Genomic DNA, 26534 nt, shown 5'->3' with positions numbered 1-26534 from the left:
TTTGAACAAATTAGAAGAGTATGTAAACTTTACAGATTGCCTTAAAATTTGGCCCAAAGACTACCAAGATACCAACCAAAAAAAACTGGAAAAATGGATCTCCACAAGGGCCTGTGACGTAATGTGTTTTGGTAAAATTTTGATCAGCAAACTTGACAGACAAGTTTCAAAGCAAAATTCCAATAAGAATATTGAAAAATTCCAACACAGTTTTGAAGACAAACCCATCAGGATGGAAGTTGTCCAGAGATTTTACTTGAGCAGCCAGATTTGATATGCTCTTAATTCACTAAAAGAAACTTTGTCCATTTCTAATTGTCCTGCCTCTTTTGGTTTACAATTAAATCAAGCTTAAACAAAATAATTTTTGCCAAATAGTGCATTTCATAAACTTTCTGTTGATACATAGTTTACGATGGCTATGCTTTAAATACTTACTTTGTTTTTGTTCAAAACTGAAATGTCATTACAATAACCTTTGAATTTTTACATTGTAGAATAAAGTTGAGAATCAAAGTGTGAAATACCAGTGCATAAGATCGTCAATACATCAGTCATATTTTGACTTGTGCTTCCTCCTTCTTGAGTTAACTTGCAGGAATCTTGATCTTATGAATCTTCAAGGAGTTACAAAATGATATACTTCTAACATTATTATTAAAAGTGTTATATTAATTAATTATAACAGTAACTATAATAATTATAAAAATAATGATATATATAATGATGATTATAATAATTATAAAAATAATGATATATATAATGATAATTATAATAATTATAAAAATAATGATATATATAATGATAATTATAATAATTATAAAAATAATGATATAAATAATGATAATAATTCTTGATTCAAACACAAATATACAGTATTTTAAAAGGGTGGCCTCTTAGGTTATCCCTATGAAAAAGGCTTCCTAACTGACTAACTTTACTGTTCAAAATCTATGTACATTTTGACAGTTCAAAATCTATGAACAAAAACAGCTCTGAAGTTAAACAAAAACCAAACAAAACAAAGTAGGACAAAGGGGGCAGTAAATTTAGTAATCAAATAATGTTCATTCAAATGAATCATTCACATTTCATCAGAAGCACTTGAGTGGCTGGCATTTTTGCGGGTTGCACATTTCTGAAGCACCCACTACACAATGTGCTTAGATCAGACAAAGCAGTAATTACTTGTCTAAATTAAATCTGAATTAAATTTTAGCCCTAGCATTTATATTTAGTGTTTTTTGTGGCTGGCAACTAAAATGTCTCTGGAGACCAACAACCTAAATTGTTTTGAGAATACAAAGAGTCAAAAAAATAATTGTCCAAATTCCATTAAATTTTCTTCAAATGTTCAAAAAATTTGATTGGGGCAGCCATAACTTTGAATCATACTTTATAACCTGAGTGCTTAGCTGTGAAATGCAAGGCATGACTCCTCTTTTTTCTGTCTTATCAATGGTAATTTACCGGTAATTGAAAAATTAGAAGTTACTCCAAAAGACATTCTTAATTCAAGAACTGATTTTCTCTTGTTTCCTCAACACTATACCAGTACCTGTTCATAAACCTTACATTATGGTTTTGCATGTGCTGTTAGCAGGACATCACTATTAAAGATGCTGGTGACATCCACATTAAAAACTTTTTACACATCTGAGGAAAAAGTAATGTTTTAATGGTTAGAATACTTGCTCTTTAAAATCTCAAACTGTGGTTTATAGTTTAATTCTAATGGACACTGTATTGATAGAGATAGAAATATAGAGCATACTTGATTATGATGATGATGATGATGAAGTATGTATTGAAAAAATCAGACTCAGCAGAAGTGAGCCTTAATTTACAGTCAAAAATCATGAATAATAGAGGGAATTTGTTATTTTCAACATGATATAAAAAGAGATAAATAGGAATAATCAAATGTAATGGCATATGATCACACAAGTTTAGAAAGACATCTGTTCATAAACAAGTTTTTATATATTCCGTTTCTTATCTGAGGGAGTTGGAATTCATTCCCCGTTGTCCTTAGTATTCTTATTCATTTTGGCAGAAAGACATCTTAAGATGGATGGTTTTTCATGGTGGTGATTTTGTTAAACAGAAGTTGATCTTTGTCTTCACTTAAGGTTCATATCTTGAAGTCAGCTTGGGTGGTACTTTGTACACATAATACCAAGCATCTTTAGCCAGCTCTTACATTCAATGCCAGATACTGGGTGTGGTTTAGGCTTGGTAGTCTTACTGTATATCAGCATTTCCCACTGCCACACTTGAATCACCTTTCAGATATGTGACATGCTTATATGCAAATGTGTTTACAAATAATTTATGTTTTCACTTTCAGGAAAACTTTGAACACAGATCCAGTTTGTTATAATGGCAGGACCTAGTAATGACAAGTGCAGCAGGTCAGTGGTTTGCAATGATGACCCTCCACCTCTGAGTATTACACTGAAGGAGCTTGGAGATTTGCCAAAGAAGCTGAAACGTTGGGGCACAGATGATTCTACAGTTGACATTCTGCTTTTGACGGCGGAGGATTGCGAGTTCTTGGCTTGTTATCATTACTTACGAGATTCCTTTAAAAGCTATGAGAAATCCATTGGATATGTTTACTTTGGAAAGATGGGTGACGATGAAGAGGAGTCACTGAAAGTTGCTTTAGTGAAATGTCCTAAAGAATCCTTGGATCCTGGAGGTTCTCAAACTACTGCTAAGAATGCCATCACACTCCTAAGACCTAAGGCTACCTTTCTGGTTGGTTTCTGCTACAGTTTGAATCCTGACAAAGCCCACCCTTGCGAACTGAATTCCCAGTTTTCTGGGAATTCCTAGGAATTCCTAGGAATTCTCAAAAATTCCTAATTATGCAAATGACCCTTGCAAACTGAATTCCCATTTTTCTGGGAATTTCTGGGAATTCCTGGGAATTCCTAGGAATTCCTAGGAATTCTCAAAAATTCCCAACTATGCAAATTAACTCTGATTTAAAAAGCTTGGAATTACTGGGAATTTCTAGGAAAGGAAGACTCCAGCTTTGTGAGGACTTGGAATCCCTAGGAATTCCTAGGAATTCTCAGCTTTACAAACTACCTATAATTTAAGAAGTGTGGAACTCTTGGGAATTTCTGGGAATTGAATTTGAGGCAATTTTAATACCCTGAGGTCCACATAAATACTAAGAAATTCTCAATACCTTGAATGTGAAGGTTTTAAGAAAAAGAGTAATTTCAGAGGCTTAAAACTTTGGCTCAATAAAAGGTATGCTATACAAAACTTACCAAGAGATATACATACATGTACATGTTTATAACTTAAAGATCATGAAATTTATTACTCAAACTTAGGTTTAGTAAATCTTTACATTAATATGGATTTTCTCATGAACCAGCTGTCAGTTATGTTAAATGGAAATTGCCAACTTCCACAATAATTAACAATAATTATATTGTTATGAGTTAAATGTTAATTGTTTACGTGTACGGTTTGGGATAGCTGGGAAGCCTCTATTATGGTTGCAATCTTATTTATCGAATCGCACGCAATATGTCTCCGTTGATGGTGGTACTTCGACGAAACATGACCTTAAATGTGGAGTGCCACAAGGATCTGTCTTGGGACCCATCTTGTATTTGCTTTATACTTCACCGCTTTCAGATATCGTAAAGAAATTTAACCTGAGTTATCATTTTTATGCTGACGACTCACAGCTTTACTTGTCTTTCCAACCAACCGTACTGGGTGATAGGGATCTAGCGGTTTCTAGCATCGAGAGCTGTGTGGATGAAATCAGTCATTGGATGATGGTTAATCGTCTTAAATTAAATAAAGACAAAACTGAATTATTGGTAATTTCCGCTAAACATCTTCCAAGACCACTCCTTCACGAAATTTCAGTTGCTGGTGAGACTATCCCTTCCGTGCAAAAGGCGAGGAATATCGGCACTATGTTCGACAGCCATTTTTGCTTTAAGGATCATATTACTGACATTTGTAAATCTTCATTTTATCATTTGCGAAATATTAGCTATATCAGGAAATATCTTTCAGCGACCACTACTGAATTGCTGGTTCATATGTTTGTATCTTCGAAGCTGGATTACTGTAATTCCCTTTTGTATGGCCTACCAGCCTACGCTATAAAAAGGCTACAACACGTCCAGAATGCCGCGGCGCGCCTCGTCACACTTAAAAAAAAGCATGATCACATTACGCCTGTTCTTTTCAATCTTCATTGGCTTCCCGTTAACCAACGTATTATTTTTAAGATTTTACTTATAACCTACAAGGCTCTTAACAACCTGGCACCGTCGTACATTTGTGATCTGCTTACATCTTACACCCCATCGCGTCAACTACGCTCATCATTCAAGCACCTTCTGGTTTCTCCATCCTATAACTTGAAAACATATGGCGCAAGATCTTTCTCTGTAGCAGCACCATCATTATGGAATGCTTTGCCAAGTGAAATTAGAAATGCTCAGTCTGTGTCTGTTTTTAAACGTAGATTAAAAACTTTACTCTTTAGAAAAGCCTTTTATAATTAATATTAGCTGTCTTAAGTGTTAATGTTTAAGTTTTTTTTTTTTGTAGGCGCCGTTGAACAGTAGGATACTGGCGTGGTATAAATCTTTTATTATTATTATTATTATTATTATTATTATTTATAATTAATATTAGCTGTCTTAAGTGTTAATTTTCAAGTTTTTTTCTTGTAGGCGCCTTTGAACAGTAGGATACTGGCGCGGTATAAATCTTTTATTATTATTATTATTATTATATTGTTATCTTACTTCCCTAACCTACATTACTGGTTGCCTTTGTTAGAAAACCTTGGAACAGTCAAGCTCAGTTGCCTCAAACACTGTCAGAGACTTTTTATTGACAATACTTTTAGTAGAAATTTCATGCCTTAGACAAACAAATTCAACACCTAATTAATCTTTCTTTTTTCATGATTGTTGTTGCTGCTTTTTTTCAGTTTTTTGCTTTATTTTCATGACTAATTGCTGTAATTTGTTTTGCTGTTTTTATTCTTACAAAACATTTTTGTAAGAGTTCCAATACTTGTGGATCATCCACACACTTTGCAAACATTTGGCATGCAGACAAGACAGAGGTAGTCAATGTACCCTTTGAGGAAAAACACCTTTTATATGACGTCTTCAATTTACTTTATTTGAAACTCTGATCTGAAAATATTTGTCAACAAGACTTGTTAGTAGTGAGAAGTACCAACCAAGTTTCCTTTCATAACTTAATTTCTTAAATGTCCCAATCACTGGATCTCCCAAAAAAATATTACATCTTTTTATTTTTGGTGCAAATTACAAGTCCTTCTTTATATAAAAATGAAAAGTGCTAGTCACACTTCAATAATAACAGCTCATAAGTTTACTTGTTGTTCTTCTCTGTCTGTCAGCTATCAACAAAATTGTTTTATACTTCGGGCAGTGCATAACTATTTGTGGACCAGAGTTCCAACGCACCTCTGTAATCGCATATAGCTACTCCTGTCTCTTGTACAAATGTTTCTCCTTTGTAAGACGCACTCTACTCTGTTGTCAATACTGCTTTAAGTTCAGTGGAAACGACTGACTGAGGAATCGAGACGGCGGTGTTGGAACGTGTTGCTGAACGCTTGCTACGGTCAAGCTTTGTAGATTTAGGTACTGGTACACTGGGATCATTTATGTATCTGTTACACTTCCGAATGTGGTATCTTTCTTTTATAAATATGAGTAAAAGACGATTTGTAGTCGCATTCAAAACTGTGATTGGCTTGTGTTATTTCTCACCTTTGCCATTAACACAACTCAAGTGAGTTTCGAGTCTTTGTTTCCTCGACAACTTTCGGCCACAAATCGTGCATTTGTAATACGATCGATTCTTGTCGATTATTTCTACATAGAGTGAGCTCACATCTTTATTTATATCACCAAGCTATCCATCTTCTAGAAGTAGAGAACCGGTCGGAGAAGTCAGAATAAAGTTGGGCGCTTCTCTTGACACTGCAATCGGCAAGCCAGCGGATTCACTTTGCTAGCCAATGACAAGTCCTAAAAGATCCACGTGATCATGCCTGTGATCGGAAACAAAGAAGACTCCATTGGCGCTCATCTTTGAATGTACTTTTCATCGGTTGATCGCTTTTCTCAACTGTTTTGCTTAATATAACATTTCTAAAGATAGCTTTTATTGTGGTTCAATGGGAAAACGAGAATAGCGTGAGTGTTGTAAAAGAGAAGAAAGTCGTTGGCGCCGTGGAGTTAAAAGAAGGGACAACAGTTGACATATGGACCGGTACAAACAAGGGTCGAGTGGCCATCTGTAAAGCTACGATTTTGAAAGTTTGTGGTGAGTAAAAATTGCGATATTCGTTGTGATCAAAATCTTGTAAAAGAATAGATGTAGCGGGTTGAATTAAGCTTACATAACGCTCGGCGCAACTGAAACTAGAATAATTCTGAGAATCTAATCGGTCACTTGCATGCCGCAGTTTCTTAAGCTTATGCTTTACAATGAAATAAACCTATCAGTAAGGTTTCAAGATTCCTCTAGTTACGTTTGGGAACATTCAAGATTCATAACAAACCTTAGTACATAAAGAAGCCCTCCTTGGTAAAAACAAAATAATGTATTCAGCCCTTTTTTAGTAAAATCCATGAGAGAGATGTACTAACTCCAATATAAAAGTCACTCAATATAACAGAGATTTCTCAATTTGAGAATCCAATGAATGCCCTTTTCCTCATAGCCATCTTAAAAGCCTGGTCTGAGCTTTAAACATACATATCTTAATATATTATTTTTTTTCAAATTCAGATGTCAAGGAATCCAGATACAAAATGGTCAAGGTTCTTGTTGACAACCTCATTCAAGGCCAACTCATTGTGAGCCCAGGAAAAAAAAATACAAACAGTACAAACAGCAGCTAAGTTTGCAGTTTAGGATAACTTCATTCTAATTTATTGTTACAGTTACAACAAGATTTTAATCAAAAAATCAATTTTATTTGTCTGTAATTAGCCCCTTCACTCCCAAGAATATAACTATACAAATATAACTTAAGATATTGTATTTTATGGAAAAGAATCAACAGATTTTATTCACAATTTGTGTCAAACCAAATTTAATGATTGATTAGAACTATTTGATATGAATAGCTGTAATTGAGGATTAATCCGTACGAAGTTTTCAAGAAAAGAAAAATAAATCAAATTCCATCCTAATGTTACCACACATTGATGTTAATAATTAATCAAAAATATTTTACATGTAAGCCTTAATTAAGATTCTAAATAAATTTCATTGAATACTTGAATTTTAGCTGGGTTTTTTTAATTTAAAGTATTTATTTTATATCATTAGCCTCAAATTTTCGCTTAAAATTCCCAGTAATTCTTAAACATTCCTAAAAATTCCCAAAAATTCCCAAAAATTCCCAGAAATTCCCAGAAATTCCTAGGAATTTTTTAGATTTACAGCTTTTCAGGGAAAGTCATTGGTTCTCTGAGTTGGAATTCCTAGGAATTCCTAGGAATTCCAAGTCCTGTTGGCTACAAACTTGGAATTTCTGGGAATTTCTGGGAATTTCTGGGAATTTCTGGGAATTTCTGGGAATTTCTAGGAATTTCTAGGTTTTTAGAACCAGAGTTGTTATGGTTGGGAATTCCTAGGAATTCCTAGGAATTCCCAGTCCGAATTTACCGTGAAAATTCACACCTTTATTCCTAGGAATTCCTAGGATTTTCCTAGGAATTCCTAGGAATTCCAAAAGCCATTTCGCAAGGGCAGCTAGGAGATGTGGTGATATCCTCACGGCTTACAATATATCATCACAAAACTCCAGTGAGTAGGGATGTTGGTAACCTTATCAAAAATGCAGCTGATGGATGGAAGGCACCATTACAAAACCCAGAAGCACAAAAGGTCAAAGTACATCGGGATGGAGAGATTTTGAGTTGCTCTGATCTGAATGGTGCTGAACAGCAGTGTCAATTACACCCTGGGGCAATTGCAGTTGAAATGGAAGGAAAAGGTGAGAATTACTCTCAGGGTTACTTTTGCTTGGCATCTGTGATCATTGTGCAGGAAATGGTTTTGCCATAACAAGGATTACATGTATTCATTGTGTTCAGTGTGTTATGGTATAATTTAAAGGACAGAAAGAACACAATACTCCCATGAACTCAACGACTTTATTAAACAGCATGAAACATTGATAAGGAGTGACTCTGAAAGACAGCACAGTAGTGATCCTCGATAAACTTACTTATGCCCATTACAGACTGAGTTAGCTCATACTGACACAATCTCACATGTGTTTCCAAACTTCCTTGAAATGAACAATCTTTCACAGAAGCTCTTTTCTATACATAGCTTTCTAGACATCTGATCACTCCTGACAACAGCAACGACAACTACTACATGACTGAGTACTTATTTTCATTTAGAAAGTATTCCAGAACATTTTGGAAGCTTACAACACAACTGTTTCTGTAGTAATACATCATAACAACATGATCTAATGTTCCAGATAGTTCAATGGTATATGTATTTCAGCATGACCAGGCATTCTAGAAATTTCTAGAAACTTATTTAACAGTCACTATCCATAACAAGTGGAATATAATGTTACCAGGATCACTTATACAAAGCTGACCAAACTCAATTACACAAAATGGTCAATTACATGCAACTGAATGTAAACTCCTTTTCCTCTTTTTCATGTGTCTGCTTTGGGCCTAAGCACTGATTGGCAATAGTGAATTAAGATGGAATAATTGTTCATATCTTCATAATTATAACTTTCTGATCTTGTCCAAGTGACCCAGTAACCGAGTAATTACTAGAAATATGATTGTTCCCAGTCATATACAATGGCGTACTGTGAGCAAGAAATAAATTATGAGTGGTCCTAGAGGTTTTCAAACATAATGTTTATTACACTGTACCCCCAAATTGATGTTCTCAAGCTTTACCTCTGAGGTACAGGGTTAGAGGGGAGCTTCTGGTCGCTATACTTTGTAAGGCTAAGTTTCTGAAGGAGGAAAGAAAGTTAGCAATTTTTTTGTATGGGGAGTGGTCACCATAAGCATACAGTGATAATGATTTTTACAGTATACCCTTGACTTTGATGTTCGTAAGCTTTACCTCTGAACTACAGGAAGATCTGGTTGCTAAACTATTAAGCCCGGAGGAGGGGAGGTACTTAACAACTTTTTGTTGGGGGAGTGGTCAGCACAGGTGCATAATGGTAATCTTTATTTCACTGTACCCTCCAACTTGTCATATTTTCATGCCTCACCTCTCAACCATTCAAAGCTTCTGATTGCTACACAGTGAGTATTAAGCCAGGTTCTTGTTGGAGGTGAGGTACTCCATACTTTGTGTTCAGTAAAACTCTTTCCTGAATTCCAAATCCTTATTCTTTGCTATACTGCTTCTGACTAAAAAGGTACCTTTTCCTACTCATTATACTCTCTAGAAAGAGTGGTGTTAATTTATATACCTGCAGAAAAACACAACATCTCTTAAAATATTCCAATGACAAAGAACAAACAAAAAGAATGATCTGCAGAAAAACAAAGTCTCTTTTGCTCCAATTAATCATAACTATCTCCCCATAATATCACTGTTTAAATCCATTCCAAGTGTTATCACTTTTTGTTTCCATTTTTCTACCTCAAGTCTTTTTGCAGCAGCTCATGACATGAAGATGGAGTGGCTTGTAGTTAAAGGTGTTTGTGGTTTTGTACCTGGCAGTGCAACTGAAAACAATTCATGGAAGATTTTTGCTTGTGTTATGGCAGCTTCTGTTGTATCCAACATGTTGAGTAACTCTTTAGTGTTTGAAGATTGGCCTCATTACAGAGGTAAGTGTACATTTTTGTAACAACTTTGGTTGTGTCTTCCAAGAGATCTTGTGGCTTGCTTGTTTTCCTTGGTATAGAATATCGTTATCTCCTGATGAGAACATGGAGACCAACAGTGGAATTAAATATGTATCAAAAAACTGAAAAACATACACATTCTTTGTTTTTCAATTGCATTGCCTTGAAAGAGAACTTTTAAAAAGTCTGAGATATGAACAAATTCACTTTCATTGGTGGCTTTAATTCTAATTTTGAAGTCATAAATAACATTTTAAAATTCAAGATTAGAGGTGGTTAATAAGAAATTATGCAAACATGTTGAGTAACTCTTTTGTGCTTGGAGACTGGCCTCATTATGGAGGTGCATGTACATTTTTGTAACAGCTTTGGTTGTGTCTTCCAAGAGATCTTGTAACTCGTATCAAGAAAAGTGGCTCAACATTGTTAACAATAGGCTTTGTTATACAAGAGAAAAATGATCCTAACCCTAGCTAAATCTGTTGAGATATTTCCATGTTTGAAACTGTACTTATTTAGATCTATCAGAATTTTGATTCTACTATGGAATGAGATAAAGATGCAAAAGAAATTGTGTTGTGAACAGTTATAACATTAATGTGATAAATCTTCAAAGAATTATCTCAGTGCAATAATGTGGTATCATTAAATAAATATAATTGTACACAGTTCCACTTATGGGAACAAAACATTTGAAGAGAGGCTGTGAATGCTAATCTCTCTTTGCATTTTTTCGCTTTAAGGTACTTCACCCCTCACTGTAGTACCCACCACTGGTCATGGAAGAGAACTAGAAGAATCAAGGGGAAGCACAGGTGAACAGGATGCTCAGTTTGAACTTATTTTTCAAGTTAATTTAATTAAAAAATAGTTCTTCATGTTGGTTGAGTTTTTGTTTTTGTTATTGGGAAATAAAAAACCACATTTAAGTCCATTTAGTTGATTCTTACCAGTATCAAACCATGTTGAAATGAATGAAAAGGTGTGGGGTTTACCACTTTCAGTTGTTTTTGTTGACTCATCGAAGCCTAGCATGGGCTCCAGATTGGTTTCAGTTCCCCCTCACATGCTCCAATGAAAAGGAAAACAACATGGCAAATCACTGACTTGTTGTTTTGATGTATTGATATTGAAGAAGTGGAAGAATTCATAGGTGCATAAATTGGCCAAAAAAGCTGTAGGACTGAAGCTGTTAGGAAAAGAAAGGAGAAATGAAAAAAGAACCTGAATGTGATTTTAGTCATCTTTTGAAATAGAAATTAATGTTATTAATACCAAGAATGCTTCTGTCAGCAATTATGAAAATAATACTGGTCAATGCAAATTATTTCAAAGGTGTTTTTACCTCATTCTCTTCTCTAGTTTAAGGAAGTGCTGAGTTCCCATGTGAAAATGAACATATAAATAAATACTTACTTGTAGACTGAAAAATTTTTTTAGCTGTTCTCTATTTTTTTTTCAGTTTTTAAGCTTCTTGGTTTAAAAAAGGCACTCTATAGAGCTCATATACCTATCTTTAAATAAAAGCTGGTATACTTGTTTCTAATTATTTAAATAAAGAAAAGTTATCGAATACTAATCTCTCTCTGTATATCTTTGTTTTTAGACACGGTTCATCTCCTTGTATCTCCCACGTCTGATCCTGAAGGAGAACTAGGAGAGCTACGTATGGAACTTCTAAGAATGAAAGGTGAATAAAAGATACTGTTAAAGGCTAAAATATTTTAAAAATAAAGCCTATATGTTGTCGACAGTAGTTCATCATCAGGGTGATGATGACCAAGTGTCGAAAATGTCTGGTTTTTACTTATTTTAGCCATACATATAGCTCAATGCCATTAAATGTTTTCGTATTTTTTTCAGTAATTAATTTCAAGAGAAATTATTCCCTATCTGAGATATCAACTTTTTTTTCTGTCGTTTTTTATTTTTATCAAAGAATTCTGTGAAGTGCTCTCAGCCGTTATTCAATAACTTACAGTAGCTCAGAGGTAGATGGCCAACGCACACGCAAAACTTTCGCACGTTTTTCGCGTTCTGCGCCAAAAAAAAAGGGCTGCTGAAGCGTGTGTCTTAAGAGAGTTTTTGCTATTGTTATTCAACGCAGTCAGCTTGTTTTGTTCTGCATTGTTTCGGAAAACTAAGGTTTCCTGTCTCAAAATGCGGCCAGCGAAGCATCAAATCAATATGTGCATATCTCAATATCAAAAGGACGCAAGGGCAGCCGTTCGTAAGGGCCGTGCACGGTTGCGCGAGCAGGGTGTATTAAAAGCTGCAGTGCCAAGCATGCGGCCCAGCGATAAGGCAGCAGAATGGGAGGTAGCCAAACCCCAGATAAAATTGGTAAATTTTCCTCCAATTCCAATATTTGTTATTTATACTTGAAATTACTTGCAAGTATTGGAAAAACTTTGAGTTTGAAATGTTTTCAAATTTCGCTGGCAAACATTAAAAGTGTGCGTCACAACTAGCTGTGTCTACAGACTCTGATCTAAATTGACTAGTTGACCTACGAGTGCGATCGAACTATCTCAATTGTTTTATAACTGTTAATAGTTGTCTTTGATCATGCAAATCACACCCGCTAGAAAATGAAAAGTGCACGAAGACAATTAGTCGTTTATCCCGCACAGATAGCTTACCGTTGATAAAAAGAAGCTTCAGTGAGAGGGTAATTTATCTTGTGATGAAAATAAAACAGTTTCAAAGGGATGAACCGTGAAGCCTGAGGTTCCTTGTTAAAAGAGAATAAATATTTCATTTTTGCATGCTCAGATCCGTCTGAAGTTATAGAGGTGAGCGCGCAAAACCGAAATAGATTCACTGCGGAGTAAACTGCCGATTGGTTTTCCATATCAGTTCATGAAAAGCTGATTATCGCGCACAGATAGCTTACCGATTAAAGAAAGAAACTTTGGCTCTACTGGTATGAATCTTGTTATGAAAATCCATCTTTCTGGAGGGATGGACACAGAAGCCTGACGTTCCCTGTTACAAAATAATAAGTTATTTTTTCATGTTCAATTCCATCCTTGGTTATAAAAGTGAGACGTACTAAACCGAAATTCATTCTCTTGAGATGTAACACTTGAATCTTCTGAGTAAATGCTGATTCGCTCTCCATATCTCCCTCTCATTAATTCTCCCTTAGTATTAGATTTCCGTATTGAATTTTCGGCAGTCGCATGAAGACTGAGCAGTTTAACTCTCACAATCTTCTGCAAGATTATAGTTGATAATATTGACATTTTGTGAAATGAGAATCATCATAGTTCACGTCTCGTACATATTTAATCACTTAACGGAAAAAAAGATACCGTTTTGATCTTTTTCTCAATCGTATTTGATAATCGATCAGTTCCTATTCTCAGTCATTTTTTTAGATACTTTTGATCACGGTTTTCATTTTTCCTAATCACAAATTGGCAGTAACAGTGTTTAATAGAAGGTCTTTGTAAAGTTAACCGTTAGCCGTAAAACGGCCAAAAAATTAGCCGTTCGGCGTAAAAATTGACAAATCGTAACCGCTAGTCGTAAAAGAGTTAACCGTAAGAAAAATTTATGGTGACAACAATGAAAAGATATTAACCGTTAGCCGTAAAAGCCATGCCAACACCCCTTTACGACCCTCTTTATACCTAGAAAGGGGTATTCAAGGGTTCATTGGGAGATTTTAACCCCCCTATCCCACAATTCCTGATAATAAAACACTCTGGCCGATAGGCCCTTAAATTCAAATTTGACGTAGCTAAAAAACCCCACCCCTCCTATTTGAAAAATGTTCTCAACGCCTCAGTTAAGTAAACATGTTGATTCTAAAAAATGAGCGCCTTGTTTGAAAACAGCTTTGCACCAGAAACAAGGTCATTAATGCCTCGAGGCTCTCTACAGAAAACAGTCACTTTCGATTGCATTTATCATCAGTAGTAAGACCAAAAAATATTTTTGTGCGTTGAGTTTTTACAAGGCGACTTGACTTGCATATAGAGAGAGGTGGTTTAAATGAGTCACTGCAATACGGATAACTTTAATTGTTTTTAAACTTACGAACCTTTGGCTCAATGAGCTCATCGAGGGTCAAGTATACCCTTGGGTACGCCGATAATGATTGATCTCACTGGTGCATATTTACACTGCCCACTCCCCCTATGCAGAAATATTGTCACTCCATTATTTTCAGAGTCTGAGATATGAACAAATTCACTTTGGTAGCTTTAATTCCAATTTTGTAGTCATAGATAAGGTTCTAAAATACCAGATTACAGAGAGTTTATAAGCAATTACTCACTTCTGCATCTTCATTGTATTTAATAAGTCTTAAATCTATTTTCTTTGTCCTAAATTGTAGGTATTGCAAATCGCTGATTAAGCACGTTTATCAACTACCCCCTCCCCCTGCCCTCCTAATTATTGTTTTCGTGTCCAGACTCTTGTGCGCAGTAAGATAAACCCAGATTTTCTTTGTTTTTCTTTCTACGAAATACCTGACTGCTACTGAGCGGGTTAAAACTTTGTTTAGATTCGTTTAGATCTAAATATTAGCTTTTATTCCGTTCCAGTGAATTTCAATTCTTGAAGTCCATCAATTTTCTCTTCTCTCTTTTAGAGACGAGATTTTGATCTTCAATCAGCACTTATTTCGACTCCTGCTTGTTACCCATTTCACAAATTTAGTGAAGTGTGTTTTAATGCTCATTACAGTTTGACTTTCTTTTCCCTTTTGCAGACATTTCAGCGGGAGAGGAGAGTTGTAAAAGTGATGATCCTTCAGAAAATAAACGTAGAAGGTTTGCAGGTATTATAATTGTCAAATGAAGAAATCTCATAGTAAGCTTTCGTTTTAATAACTTATACTATACTTAAAGTAATGGAGTGTCCGAGCGCGGAATCTGGATGTGTTAGGTTCTATTCCTGGTGAGGACTCAAAATTGTTCCTTTGTCTCACGCTCGTGACAGGACAGTCAAACTTCTTTTCTTTCCTTTTCTTCTGCCAATTTGTCATTCTTGTTCAAGAAACAGTAATCAAAGTGCTCTGTGAGCAAACTCGTGAATTGACACATGATTTTTTAGATTATGTTTAATGCTATCTGGTTTAGGGAATTTTGTGGTTGATTGTCATATCTAGAGTACGAGCAGTAGTTCAGTGTTCGCTAATGTAGCAAAGAAACAAAGTAACGTTGGGATAAGAAGGCATTACAATTGAAATGATCATGCTATTACATTTGACAAGGTGGATGATGTCATGTGTTTTACACGTCTATCATTTTTGTTTCTGGTTCAAAAGAAAAGGTTGGAAGTAAATGTGGGTGAAAAGTGAAATTTACTGTCTTTCGTTGTAAATATTAGAAAATCAAGGCAATACTGTCTTAATGAAAACATTAACGATTCCCTCTTTATCAAATGAGACAAACGGGAACGAGTTTTGAGTGATATAACTAAGCCAAGCCTGCCACCGTCATTTTGGATCTCCGCCTGGGTAGATTTAGGTCACGTGCTAGGCAACGTATGATCAATAACAAGATAGAATTTCATTTCAGGCCTATTTATCAATTTTGTGGTGTGTAACTTTCGCATTTTAGTACGTTGTTTGTATGTTGAATCTTCAAATTGTCTTGAAACTTAAAAGAAAATTGTTCTTTAAAAATTCACTGAAAATCGGTAGCTAAAATTGTTTGTTTAGGTGTTATCTGATATTCGTGTTAACTTGTTATTTCGTCAGTCGCCGGCATCTTTTGTTGCTTCTCACAGGAAAAACACACGCGACGAAACGTAATGATCAATTTTGTCCTCAATCTCACGCTATAACAGAAAAAGCTTTTGAACATCTGTAAACTCCGAGCGCTTCGCAGTAAGTGATATTTTCAATGAATCTTCGGATTGTTTTCAAGTTCAAGGACTGTAAATTACAATTTTATGAAAAACGAGGGTTGTTCTGTTATCTCAGTGTGAATCCTTGCATGCCTGCCAGTCGCTGGCGCCGCTTGTTGAAACTAAAACGAAAAAAAAAACTCTTTTAAGATTATCATTGGCTTCTTTTTCACCCCACCACTATTCTTAGCAACAAAGGTCGCCATTTCGTCTGTTTATTGCTCGCCAAAAACTATAAAATGCACTCAAAAGCCTAAAATCTAAAAAAAGTTTACAGGAATCGACCAATCGAGCGAATGCTATTCCCCACATCGTATCTATAACTCGCTCTTGCACATGCGCGCAATTCACGAGTTAAAAAGCGCAAAATTTTATGAAACTAAAATTCATGAAGTTTTTGTTGTTACTTTGGCTGCTTCGTTTCCCAACATTATTGATCCATGATGAAATCAGTGCTGGAAATTTAATCTTCCCTGCAATTTATGAAGAGCCACCGAGAAAGGTAAAACTTAATGAACAGAGTGTGGGTTTGTTTTTTGCAGGGGGGAGGAGAGAGAGCGCGGCGACAGGGGTTAATTACCTTAATCCTTTCATGCCAAGGAAACTTAACTTGAGTTTGTGTGGTTTTACAAATTTGGCATCGTGTGCATATTAATTATTTCAATAAAAGTTAATACCTGTTTTTTTTTCTTAAATATTTCTTGGAACCGTTGAATGTTTGATAGCATTTTCCCTCTGGGAAGAAGACCACCGACCCCCCAATAATACACCTAGAAACCCCTGCCTTAACCCCCCTTCCCTCCCCCCCAGCCCAACCCCGATTTTATAAACCACACCCAACCCACATTTCCTAATCGGTCCAACGAAGGTCTAACACTCGAAACATCAGCTTCAAGATCTCTCTACAGAGGCCAATTTACGTTATCAACGTAAAAACCAAATTATCACTGCTAACTGAACATTTGATTCACATTTCTTAATACTAGTAAGAGTAATCCTATAATAAACTCCTGTTAGAAATGGATGCTAACCCTTATGTGCTTGCAAGTTATGTTGGAGCAAATTTGTTGTTTTATACATGAAACCTTGTTTTTTAAAGTGCCATGAGTTGTCTCTGTAGCACACCATCCCTTCCTTGAGTGCGCTACCATCGAAGGAAATTTTTGAGAAAATAATGAACGTTGCGTATTTCAAAATTATTGAATGAACCTGGTCAATACTTTATGTTTCGTTGGGGCAAATTCGAGTTGGGAAGAAGTTTAGTCTCCATGCACACTAATGGAAGACCCAAAGAGTAATGTTCCCTTTAATGTAGGGAAGAGAACATCTATCAAGCTGTTTGCTTTTGCTTTCATTTCGGCCATGTTTGCAATATCCCTACTGGAATTTCGACCTGCATTAATATCCTTTAGAGTATAGCCAGCTTGCGCACCATTGATTACTGGTAAAACATCACTTATCTTTCAATTCAATAAAAATATAATTATATACAAGTACATTGCTTAAATTCTCAGACACCATGCTTTTTGGCCACTGTATCTTTTGTGTTTGTTTAGAATATCGTTATCAGCTGATGAGAACATGAAGACCAACAGTGGAATTAAATATATATCAGAAAACTGGAAAATATACGCATTCTTTGTTTTTCAATCGCATTGCTTTGAAAAAGAACCTTCAAAAAGTCTTAGGAAGAAATTCACTTTGGTAGCTTTAATTCCAATTTTGAAGTCATGGATAACGCTCTAAAATTCCAGATTAGAAAGGGTTTATAAGAAATTACTCACTTATGCATCTTCATTGTATTTAATAAGTCTTAAATCTATTTTCTTTGTCCTAGATTGTAGGTATTACAAATCGCTGATTAAACACGTTTATCAACTACCCCCTCCCCCTGCCCTCCTAATTATTGTTTTCGTGTCCAGACTCTTGTGCGCAGTAAGATGAACCCAAATTTTCTTTGTTTACGTTTCTACGAAATCCCTCATTGTTACTGACCGGTTTAAAACTTTGTTGAGATCTAAATCTTAGCTCTTATTCCGTTCCAGTGAATTTCAATTCTTGATGTCCATCAATTTTCTCTTCTCTCCTTTAAACTGTGATCAGGCTCACATGAGATTTTCATCTTCAATCAGCACTTATTTCGACTCCTGCTTGTTACCCATTTCACAAATTTAGTAAGGTGTGTTTTAATGCTCATTACAGTTTGACTTTCCTTTCCCTTTTGCAGACATTCCAACAGAAGAGGAGAGTTGTAAAAGTGATGATCCTTCAGAAAATAAACGTAGAAGGCGAGCAGGTATTGTAATTATCAAGTGAAGAGTAAGTAATAGTAAGCTTTCGTTTTAATAACTTATACTTATAGTAATGAAGTGTCTAAGCGCGGAATCTAAAGGTCTGAGGTTCTATTCCTGGGAAGGACTCGATTTTTCTTTTTGTCGAACGCTCGTGGCAAGACGATAAAACATATTTCCTCATTCTTTTATTATAACAATTTACTATTCTTGTCCTGATTTACTTCAGCTGCTTCAATCCCGAAAATTAATGATCGATCATAAAATGAAAATAAGATATTGTTTTGGAGCTTCTCCCCACGCACCAACTCGGACTTCGCGCTCGTCCCACCCCTTACTCCATTGGACTGGAAAGCGCCAAAAAATTGCGTCTGTTCTGCAGGCTAGAGTTCGTGTGGTTTTGGAAACTTGGCGTTGTATGCTTACTCATCCCAGCAATAAAAGTCCATGTTTGTTTCTCTATTTTTCAGGACCGTTGAATGTTGAGAAGTGCCAAGAGAAGCTAAAATCTTATTATGACACCTTCAGTAAGGTGAAAATCGTTCCATGGGACGAAAGCTCTTCCATTGAGATAAGTGAGATCTACATACCTTTGAATTGGATGAGAGATCACAGGAAGCCCAGCGGGGTGACACAAGAGGAACTTGAAGACTATACCGACATGTTCAAGGGAAAACCAACACGAATGCTTATTTATGGTCGGCCAGGAATTGGCAAGAGTACGTTTTGTAAAAAAGCTGCATATGATTGGTCGAAAGGCTTAAAAGAAATCCTAATGAACTTTAGCATTTTGCTTTTGATTAAGTTGAGAGATGTGTGTGACGTGGGAAACATTCGCGATGTTTTACGTGCGTCTAAATTGCTGGCCAGTGATGGTCCGATCTCCGTTGATAGTCTCTATGATTGCATAATTAACAATCAAGATAAAGTGCTGCTTATTTTGGATGGCTACGATGAGTACAGCTGTGCCAAAGAACACTCACCCATTCTTGCAATTTGGAAGGGTGAGCAACTAAGAGATTGTCACGTTATTGTCACCACGCGACAACTTAAATGTGACGAGTTAAGAGGCCCCAGCCATGTTCAGTTAGAAATTCAAGGTTTCAAAAGTTGGAAACGAAAATTAACCTTTGCGAGAAAATTTTTGGCAGGTGAAGAAGATCTTGACGAGTTTAACCTCTACCTGGTAGAAAAAGATCTCGTTGACATGGCAGAAATACCTCTTCTCTTACTGATGCTGTGTAGTTTGTGGAAAGAGGAACGTCACGAAGGACTGCCAAAATCACGGGCCGACATATTCACACAATTCATTCAAACCATGCTGGATCACAAAGGTGGGAGTCACCAGTCTATGCCATTTCAGAAAGTGACCTCAACAGAAGCCAGAGAAGACCTTATTAATCTTGGAAAGGCTGCCTTTGAAGCACTTCTGCAAGACCGTCTTTACGTACGCTGCAGCAAACTCCCCGGCAATATTTCAAGAAGTTTTGAAAAATTAAGTGAAGTTGGGCTTTTCCAAATTGTCAATCTTACGAGTCTCAATCCTGAGAAAGGGGCCTATTTCCTTCATAAATCCGTACAGGAGTTCCTTGCAGCCTGGCACATTAAGGAGGAAGTGTTGTCGATTAAAGGAGAAAGTACGCCTAGCCTTTCCAAAGTTGAATCATTTGAAAAGATCGGGAAGATGGATGAAGTTCTGAAATTTGCCTGTGAGCTGTCAGCAGAAGCCGCGTGCGCAGTTTTCCGTCATGTGGGGTCTGTTGGAAGAAAGGAATCTGTGTCGGAATGTGATTTCATTGAGCTGCTTCTGGAGGATGAAGAACTGTCTCGAAATCAAGAACTTTATCTTGAGCTTATCTCGCATAGCTACGTTTGTTGTTCGGCCGAGAAGAGGCGGGATCTCTACTCAGTATTTCCCTCTTGCACCGGAGATGTTTTTTTGTATCTTGATTCTGACAAGGTGAACATTACTGCAAATGAACATTTGCTGAAATCTGGCATGATACCCGACTTGATCTTTTTCCCAGACTACGAAAATTCTTCAGAGAAAAGCTATCGAGACTTGATCACTGTAGCGGAGGACACAAATGCAGTATTTTTGAGCTGTTCGGGCGAAAAGAAAGCCGCAGATTTACTGAAGAAGTTCCCGCGTCGTTATTTGGGCGAGTTCTTTTTGAAGAGAGAGAGAAAAATCGTCGTTTATGTTTATCAAATACGCAAAGAAAAAGATGGTAGCACTTTTCCGACTGAAATGCTGCTAGAGCTCATTTCGCCAACAGCAAAGTCGACTCAGGTGACGCGTCTTGTTGATCCGTTAAATGAACACGACAGCGAAACAGCTTCGAGTTTGACTCAGAACACTGATAGCATCACTGGTCCTACTCCTCAGAGCCTTTCCTGTGTCAAGCAGATTTATATTTGCCACATAGAAAGGCAAGAGATAACGATGCTGGCTGATTTCTTACCACTTTTCACTGCTCTGCGATGGATAAGTATTTTTGGTAAACCCTTTGAAATCATTGCTGCTCAGTTGACAGAGACCCTGGTGTCTCGTATCATCTTCTCTGACAGACTTGTCACATTAGTACTTGTTAGAATCAATTTAACAGCCAAACCTGCCGCAGTCATCGCCAGATCTCTGCACCAGGCTCCTTACCTGCGATGGCTCGACTTGTCAGAGAACCCTCTTGGTGAAGGAGTAAGTGTTCTTATTCAACATCTCAGCCGTGTTCCTGACCTGGAGAGGCTGAAGCTTTCTGATGTTAAAATGACAAAGCAGCAAGTGAATGAATTGAGTGCAGCTGTACGTCAGAGTAACATCTCCTGGTTGGTCACAGAATACCACGTAAGTTTTGTGATCTTAGTTTGCACAAATGTAGTCATAATTCTTATAGATTTTGTTCAATTTCCTGTGGTGTTGTTTTGCAATTGCGATTTATTTATCTCCAAGCCACAAGAGACACTTGTGCATTTCCGAAAAACGCGTGTGCGGGCAACAGTCAAAGTTGAACTGAAATGGAGCGTCTTCTTTAGATTCTTTAAGAATCCCCAGTCCCAAAAAAAAAAAAAAAGAAAAAGCCCAGTCCATTATCCGCATTGCTGGACAAAGGGTAATTCGCAGCTCAATTTCGTTCCGTTTTAATCATGCTTTCATAACATTCTTTTGTATTTTGTCGCAACAAGCCGACTCGCAAACGGTTCGTAAGAGAGGAAACCCAAACGAAGCAAATGTTGTGGCTTTTTGATGATTTTAACGATTTCAATTAAAAGGTTTTACATTCCCGAATTACTGAAAAGGCTTACATGCATTAGAACATTATACAGTCACTCTTTGTCGCTACCATTTAATTTGTTAATGGTGAAACAGAGAATTAACTCTGAAGTGTAAATTAAAGTGCTATTTAAACCCATGAATAACCCACAGGGCGTTAGCCCTAATAAAGGGAAACAGGGAACCACACGAGGCAAAGAAAAAATCTTTTGACCTCGGTGGGAATCGAACCCACGACCTCCGGATTTATTTATTAGGGCTAACGCCCTGTGGGTTATTCATGGGTTTAAATAGCACTTTAATTTACACTTCAGAGTTAATTCTCTGTTTCACCATTTGTGTTCCCAGTGCTACGCGGCACAACATTCATTTAATTTGTTAAACTCGCAAGCAAAGCCAGTCATTTTTTTCAGTTAAGATGAGAGCCAATTTAAGTATTTTTGTTTACGTTTGAGGAGGGGTGAAGTCTGGGTAATTGTGAAGAACAGCTCCCTTCCACTGACAGTCGGCCAACTGTTGGCCAACAGTTGGCCGACACTAAACCGATAGGCCACCGACAGGTAACCAACAGGTTAGCGACAGACGGTGAAATAACTTTACTAGTGCATTTTTGCACTCAAAAATCGATGTAAAACTTACTATAAATGCTTAAATTTTTCAAAATGCCACTAAAACTTAAGGGTACACGAACATTCCCTGTGCATTAAACGAAAGTGTGTTAATATTTTCCATCGAAAAGTGCAGTTAAGAATCGCCCTATAATGCAATGCAATCCACACAAGATACCAGAGGGTGCTACAAATCCTTAAGGAAAACAACTGTAGCATGGCAAATGCGTTTCGGCTGGCCGGTTGCCCCCGCAGCGCCCTCCGAGATTTCATCGCCATCGCTGAATTACGAATCGTGGATGAGCGTGAATTCGAATCGGCGTCACGAGAAATAAGCGTGGGATCTGTTAAAGACCTAGAAACAGTCTGCAGGAGAAGACTTCGGCGACACCTGCCAGCTATAGCAAACATGCGACGAGAGGGACAGCTGTTGCCGCTCAAATTCGATGATCGATTTTACGATTAAAGATGTCTCTCCCAACACACAAACGGCTCCTTTAGGAGCCACCAATAAAAATAAAGTCATAACAACGTGAATTGATTTACTTGAGACCGTGCGAAATTCAGAGGGGGATTTAGACAAAGTTAAAAATCCAAAATGGTGAACGAACCGAGAATCGAAGTGAGTGTTGGAAGAGAAATTGCCTAGAAATTGTGCTTAACTAACATAAAAGAGCCAGCGACTATTGAGAGTTTCATTTTATCTTTTCGATGCAATTATCAAGGGTTGTAAATCACACACTTTTCAAGGCAATAATCGGCATGAAGTTACCGACAGATTGCCAACACCTTACCGACAGATCACCGACAGTCAACCGACAGTCGGTCGACTGTTGGTCAACAGATATCCTGCAGGAAGTTATCTTTTCAGAAAAATCTAAATAAATCTGTCGGTCAACTGTCGGTAAGGTGTTGGTCGACAGTTGGCCAACTGTCGGCCGACAGATCGCCGACAGTCGGCCGACAGATTACCAACAGTCGGCCGACAGATAACCAACAGTCGGCCAACTGTCGGTGAGGGGAGCTGTTCTTCACAATTACCGAAGTCTGAAGTGTGTAGTGTGTTTTTGAGTGTCTTAAACAATATCATTTTGTGTGTCTACAGTGGAAACACAGAAACTGGATACACTCCATTCCTAATTCATCGCATTAACCTCGATAAATCTATTCCTTTTATAATTAGGACCAGAGAAAAAGGAGAAAATAAAGTAAAACGAAAGTAAATGCGTTACCACTCTGTGCGCGTGAATGTGAGGACGGCCGCGTGTTTCAGATATTAATGTCAAAAAATTAATGTCGGTGTTTGGAAGAGATCAAAGAGCTACTTTCTAAACTTGTCTTAAAATTTAGGAAATCTGCTAGTTCTGGTTTTCAACTTTTGTTTATTCGTTTAGCTATTTTTTTCCTTCGGAAAATGGTCTTGATTTCTGTAAGAGAAACAGGAATTGAGGGAGTAAACAATTGCATGTACTTACCATGAGCTGAGCATCTGTCTCTAAGAAATGACTTGAGACCCTAGTTTTTTCACTTTGTTTTATTTACAGCTCTTAGGAGTTGTTAAACAATGTCACACTTTAAAGCTGAAGCTTCTCTCTGATGGAGGATAAGCTAAACTTCAAAGGAAATGTGGTGTTTTTTTGGATGCTCTGAGAAAGAAATTTTAATACCTGAGTATTCCCTTAGAAAGAGCTTCTGGAATAGTATTTGGGAGTTTTGTAGAAGAAAGGTTAGCATAAATCTGTAAATTTTATTTGATTGATTAACTCAGTGGTTTATTATATCAGTTAGGTTTTGAAAAAATGCTGTAAAGGCACCGCAGAATTTTTTCCCTTAAACTTCCTTTTACACAGATTTTCCTTTTCTTCCTCTGGTCCTAACCAAAAGTCACCAGGAACATTGTCGATTAGAAAAGAAATGACCAAGGGCTTCCACTTGAAAATTAGTAGAGAAAGAATGCTACCACTGTAAGAGAGATGCTGGTTCAAATTTGGCAGGCAGAGATTCTCTAATGTCAATGGTTTGCAGTTACTTTGTTCAAACATGTTTTTATCCTACTCTATCCAGAGAATTTCTTGTTAATCAGCCTGTGTAAAAATAGCAATGAAGGTTACATCTGTCTGAATCAAACTTGCCCTTACTGGTGATATGTCTTTACATTAATTTTTTTATATTAACTTACTAAGCAGACTGCTAAGCTGATGAGCTGCTGAACTACAAAAATATTGCAGCATTTGAAATGCTCACAAATAATGTCCACTTTTGTAGTTTCCTAAGTTTGGAAATGAGTACTAGCTGTGGATGAGCCACTAAGTAAATATTCATAACCTTTAAAGAGGAGACATCAGCAGTTCCTCGTTCTCACATGAACTACTGAGCCTTTTCCTTAAAAGATTACCTTTAGTTGTATTCTCTGCATGGGCTTGTCAGGTCAAGTACCAATAAGACTCTAGGAGAGGTGGTCACTTTGATGTTATGTATATTTTTTGAACACTTCAACTTATTTCTCAAATAACATAATCAATATAGGCCCCACCATGGATGTAATTGGAATATATCTAAATTTTGGTGAGCCTTGCGATGTTTGCTTACAAGGAACGTTCCTTAATATAAAAGTTGTTTTAAATTAACTCAGTCAAACATACTCATGGCATAATTTCTCTTTGTATAAAAAGTAACCAGGGTAAACAAGTTGGAGTACAGGTGTATGTTGTTTGACAAGATGATGTTGATTGTTGGTTTGTGATTTATGACAGGATGGGAATGGGAATGGGAATGTCAAACCTGAAGAAGAATGGCCAACAGATGAATACTGGAGAAAACGTTGGAGCAAATCAGAAGAAGAGTCAAATCCTGGGTCAGTTACTGACTCAGGTGATGAGGAGGAGCCTGGGTCAGTTACTGACTCAGGTGATGAGGAGGATCCTGGGTCAGTTACTGACTCAAGTGACCAGGAGAACCCTGGGTTAGTTACTGACTCAGGTGATGTGGAGGATCCTGAGTCAGTTACCACCTCAGGTGACAAGGAGGAGCCTGGGTCCTGCCTGCATGGAAACGTAACTGACTAGGAATGACTCAGTAGACCACCTGAAACTAAGGAAACTTACCATTGGTCAGAACTGTCAGGCCAGACCAGTCCATCCATTGATAGAATTCCTTCAGATCTGCCCAGTTAGAGAAGTCAATACCTAAGTTGTAGTCATTGTGTTGAACAAAATTTGAAAACAAGTTTAGGAAACCTGATTAAACAAAGCACATTTCAAGATGATTGGTTGGTTTGGTTGGTTTTGTTGGTTTCTGACCAATGGTAGGAGACTTCAGTGTTGTGATCAAATGAACAAACAATCAACTGTTGGACGAAAGATAAGGAAATATATTTTTAAAGTCACTTAGCTTAGGTAAATTGGTACACTCACCAACATGGTAACTCCCTTCTGCAACATCACTAAGAACATGTGGGATGTTCATCTGGAGTTAGTGTGTCTCATCCTTGAAATTAATTGTTGGATTTGGATATATTGTAGGTTATTTTTCGATGTCCAATATTGTTGGTTGTAGTTTTGATTTACAGCTTTGGGCTTCAAAATTTGGTTTTCATGTCACTGAGTTAGAGACTGAGGTATTTTTTGTCATTTTTTAGTTTAGTAAGCTAATGTTTATGTGCTGCCTTGGCAATTAATTAAATCATTAGGCTGACTGTCATTTCTTTTGATATAAATGTAAGAAGTCCTCAATGCAGCCATTCTTCAGAAAATCATAGATATTTCAATGTGGCAAAGAGCAAAACCACAACTACAGGTTGAAGTCTTCACTAAAGCAAAAAAAAACAATGTGAATATCAATTTCGTGATTAAGGATCAATATTTTTCATATTTTCATGGCATTCAAGATGCTGTGAATGAATTTAGCTGTTTGTTAATCGGGGACAGGCTTCTGCCTGCCTAAATTTCTAAACATACCATTTGAGATTAATGTAAATATTGCATTGTGGTTGACATTCAGTCATCAGAGCTTTCAAAAGTCAGTTGAGTTTGATGGAAGAAGGGAGACTGTTTGACAAGTATATCGCTAACTCTGAATTGTAAAATAATTTAATACAGTATTGTATTGGTTGTACTCTCAAAAAATTTGAGAAGCTGGAATTGTTCCTTAGGTGACATGTTCCATTGTGGCTATACAATGCACATTGTAAGACACTAACTCTATCTCCTGATTTTTATATATTAAGCCTTTAAGGCAGATTTCTCAGTGATAAGTTCTGTTTTTAAGTGCTCCGTTTTGCAATTGTAGAAGTGCACTAAACCAATTTATATCAAATTAGAAAAAAGGGAACACTTTTGAGCCCTGTGATGACAGCGAAGGTCATCACGACGAACCAATCGGACCATCATGTTTTATCACAGGTGTCCCAAGCTCACGTGTATCGAGAAAAAGCAAACGATTAATTCATGAAGGCGTCACGTGTTGTGTGACTCGGTGTTTAGTTACGGTAGGAAAAGTGTGGGGAAAGAAACACGGTCGATTTGCTACAATAAATATTTCGAAGTATGAACATTTCATAAATAAAATCAACAGAACTTACTTACATTTTGTGTGT

The 26534-nt window shown here is 36.8% G+C and overlaps 1 protein-coding gene and 3 long non-coding RNA genes across 4 annotated transcripts in view; 3 read left to right on the top strand and 1 right to left on the bottom strand.

The window, feature by feature from the left end:
• Positions 1-522, top strand: part of LOC149048728 (uncharacterized) — a 31870-nt gene extending 31348 nt beyond the window's left edge. Inside the window, exon 3 of the long non-coding RNA XR_016185352.1 lies at positions 36-522. This is a non-coding gene — a long non-coding RNA (uncharacterized LOC149048728). The remainder of the gene's footprint in view (positions 1-35) is intronic.
• Positions 523-2345: 1823 nt separating this feature from the next.
• LOC113676491 (NLR family CARD domain-containing protein 4) lies at positions 2346-26524 on the top strand. The gene is made up of 7 exons (XM_089202112.1): positions 2346-2796; positions 7804-8049; positions 9701-9884; positions 14629-14697; positions 17998-18066; positions 18532-20906; positions 24694-26524. Exons 1-7 carry the CDS (start codon positions 2383-2385, stop codon positions 25003-25005), a joined length of 3669 nt encoding a protein of 1222 aa, XP_089058238.1. The 5' UTR covers positions 2346-2382; the 3' UTR covers positions 25006-26524.
• On the bottom strand, positions 4950-5988 carry LOC149048727 (uncharacterized). The gene is made up of 2 exons (XR_016185348.1): positions 5805-5988; positions 4950-5604 (listed from the first exon to the last, which is right to left on the bottom strand). It is a non-coding gene; the product is annotated as an uncharacterized LOC149048727 (long non-coding RNA).
• LOC149048726 (uncharacterized) lies at positions 5992-7222 on the top strand. Its single transcript, XR_016185347.1, has 2 exons — positions 5992-6363; positions 6832-7222. It is a non-coding gene; the product is annotated as an uncharacterized LOC149048726 (long non-coding RNA).
• Positions 26525-26534: the final 10 nt, after the last annotated feature.

The sequence above is a fragment of the Pocillopora damicornis genome, chromosome 3 (assembly GCF_964200805.1).
Source record: "Pocillopora damicornis chromosome 3, jaPocDami1.2, whole genome shotgun sequence".
Taxonomy (NCBI): domain Eukaryota; kingdom Metazoa; phylum Cnidaria; class Anthozoa; order Scleractinia; family Pocilloporidae; genus Pocillopora; species Pocillopora damicornis.
This window is presented reverse-complemented; position numbering and strand designations above follow the sequence as displayed.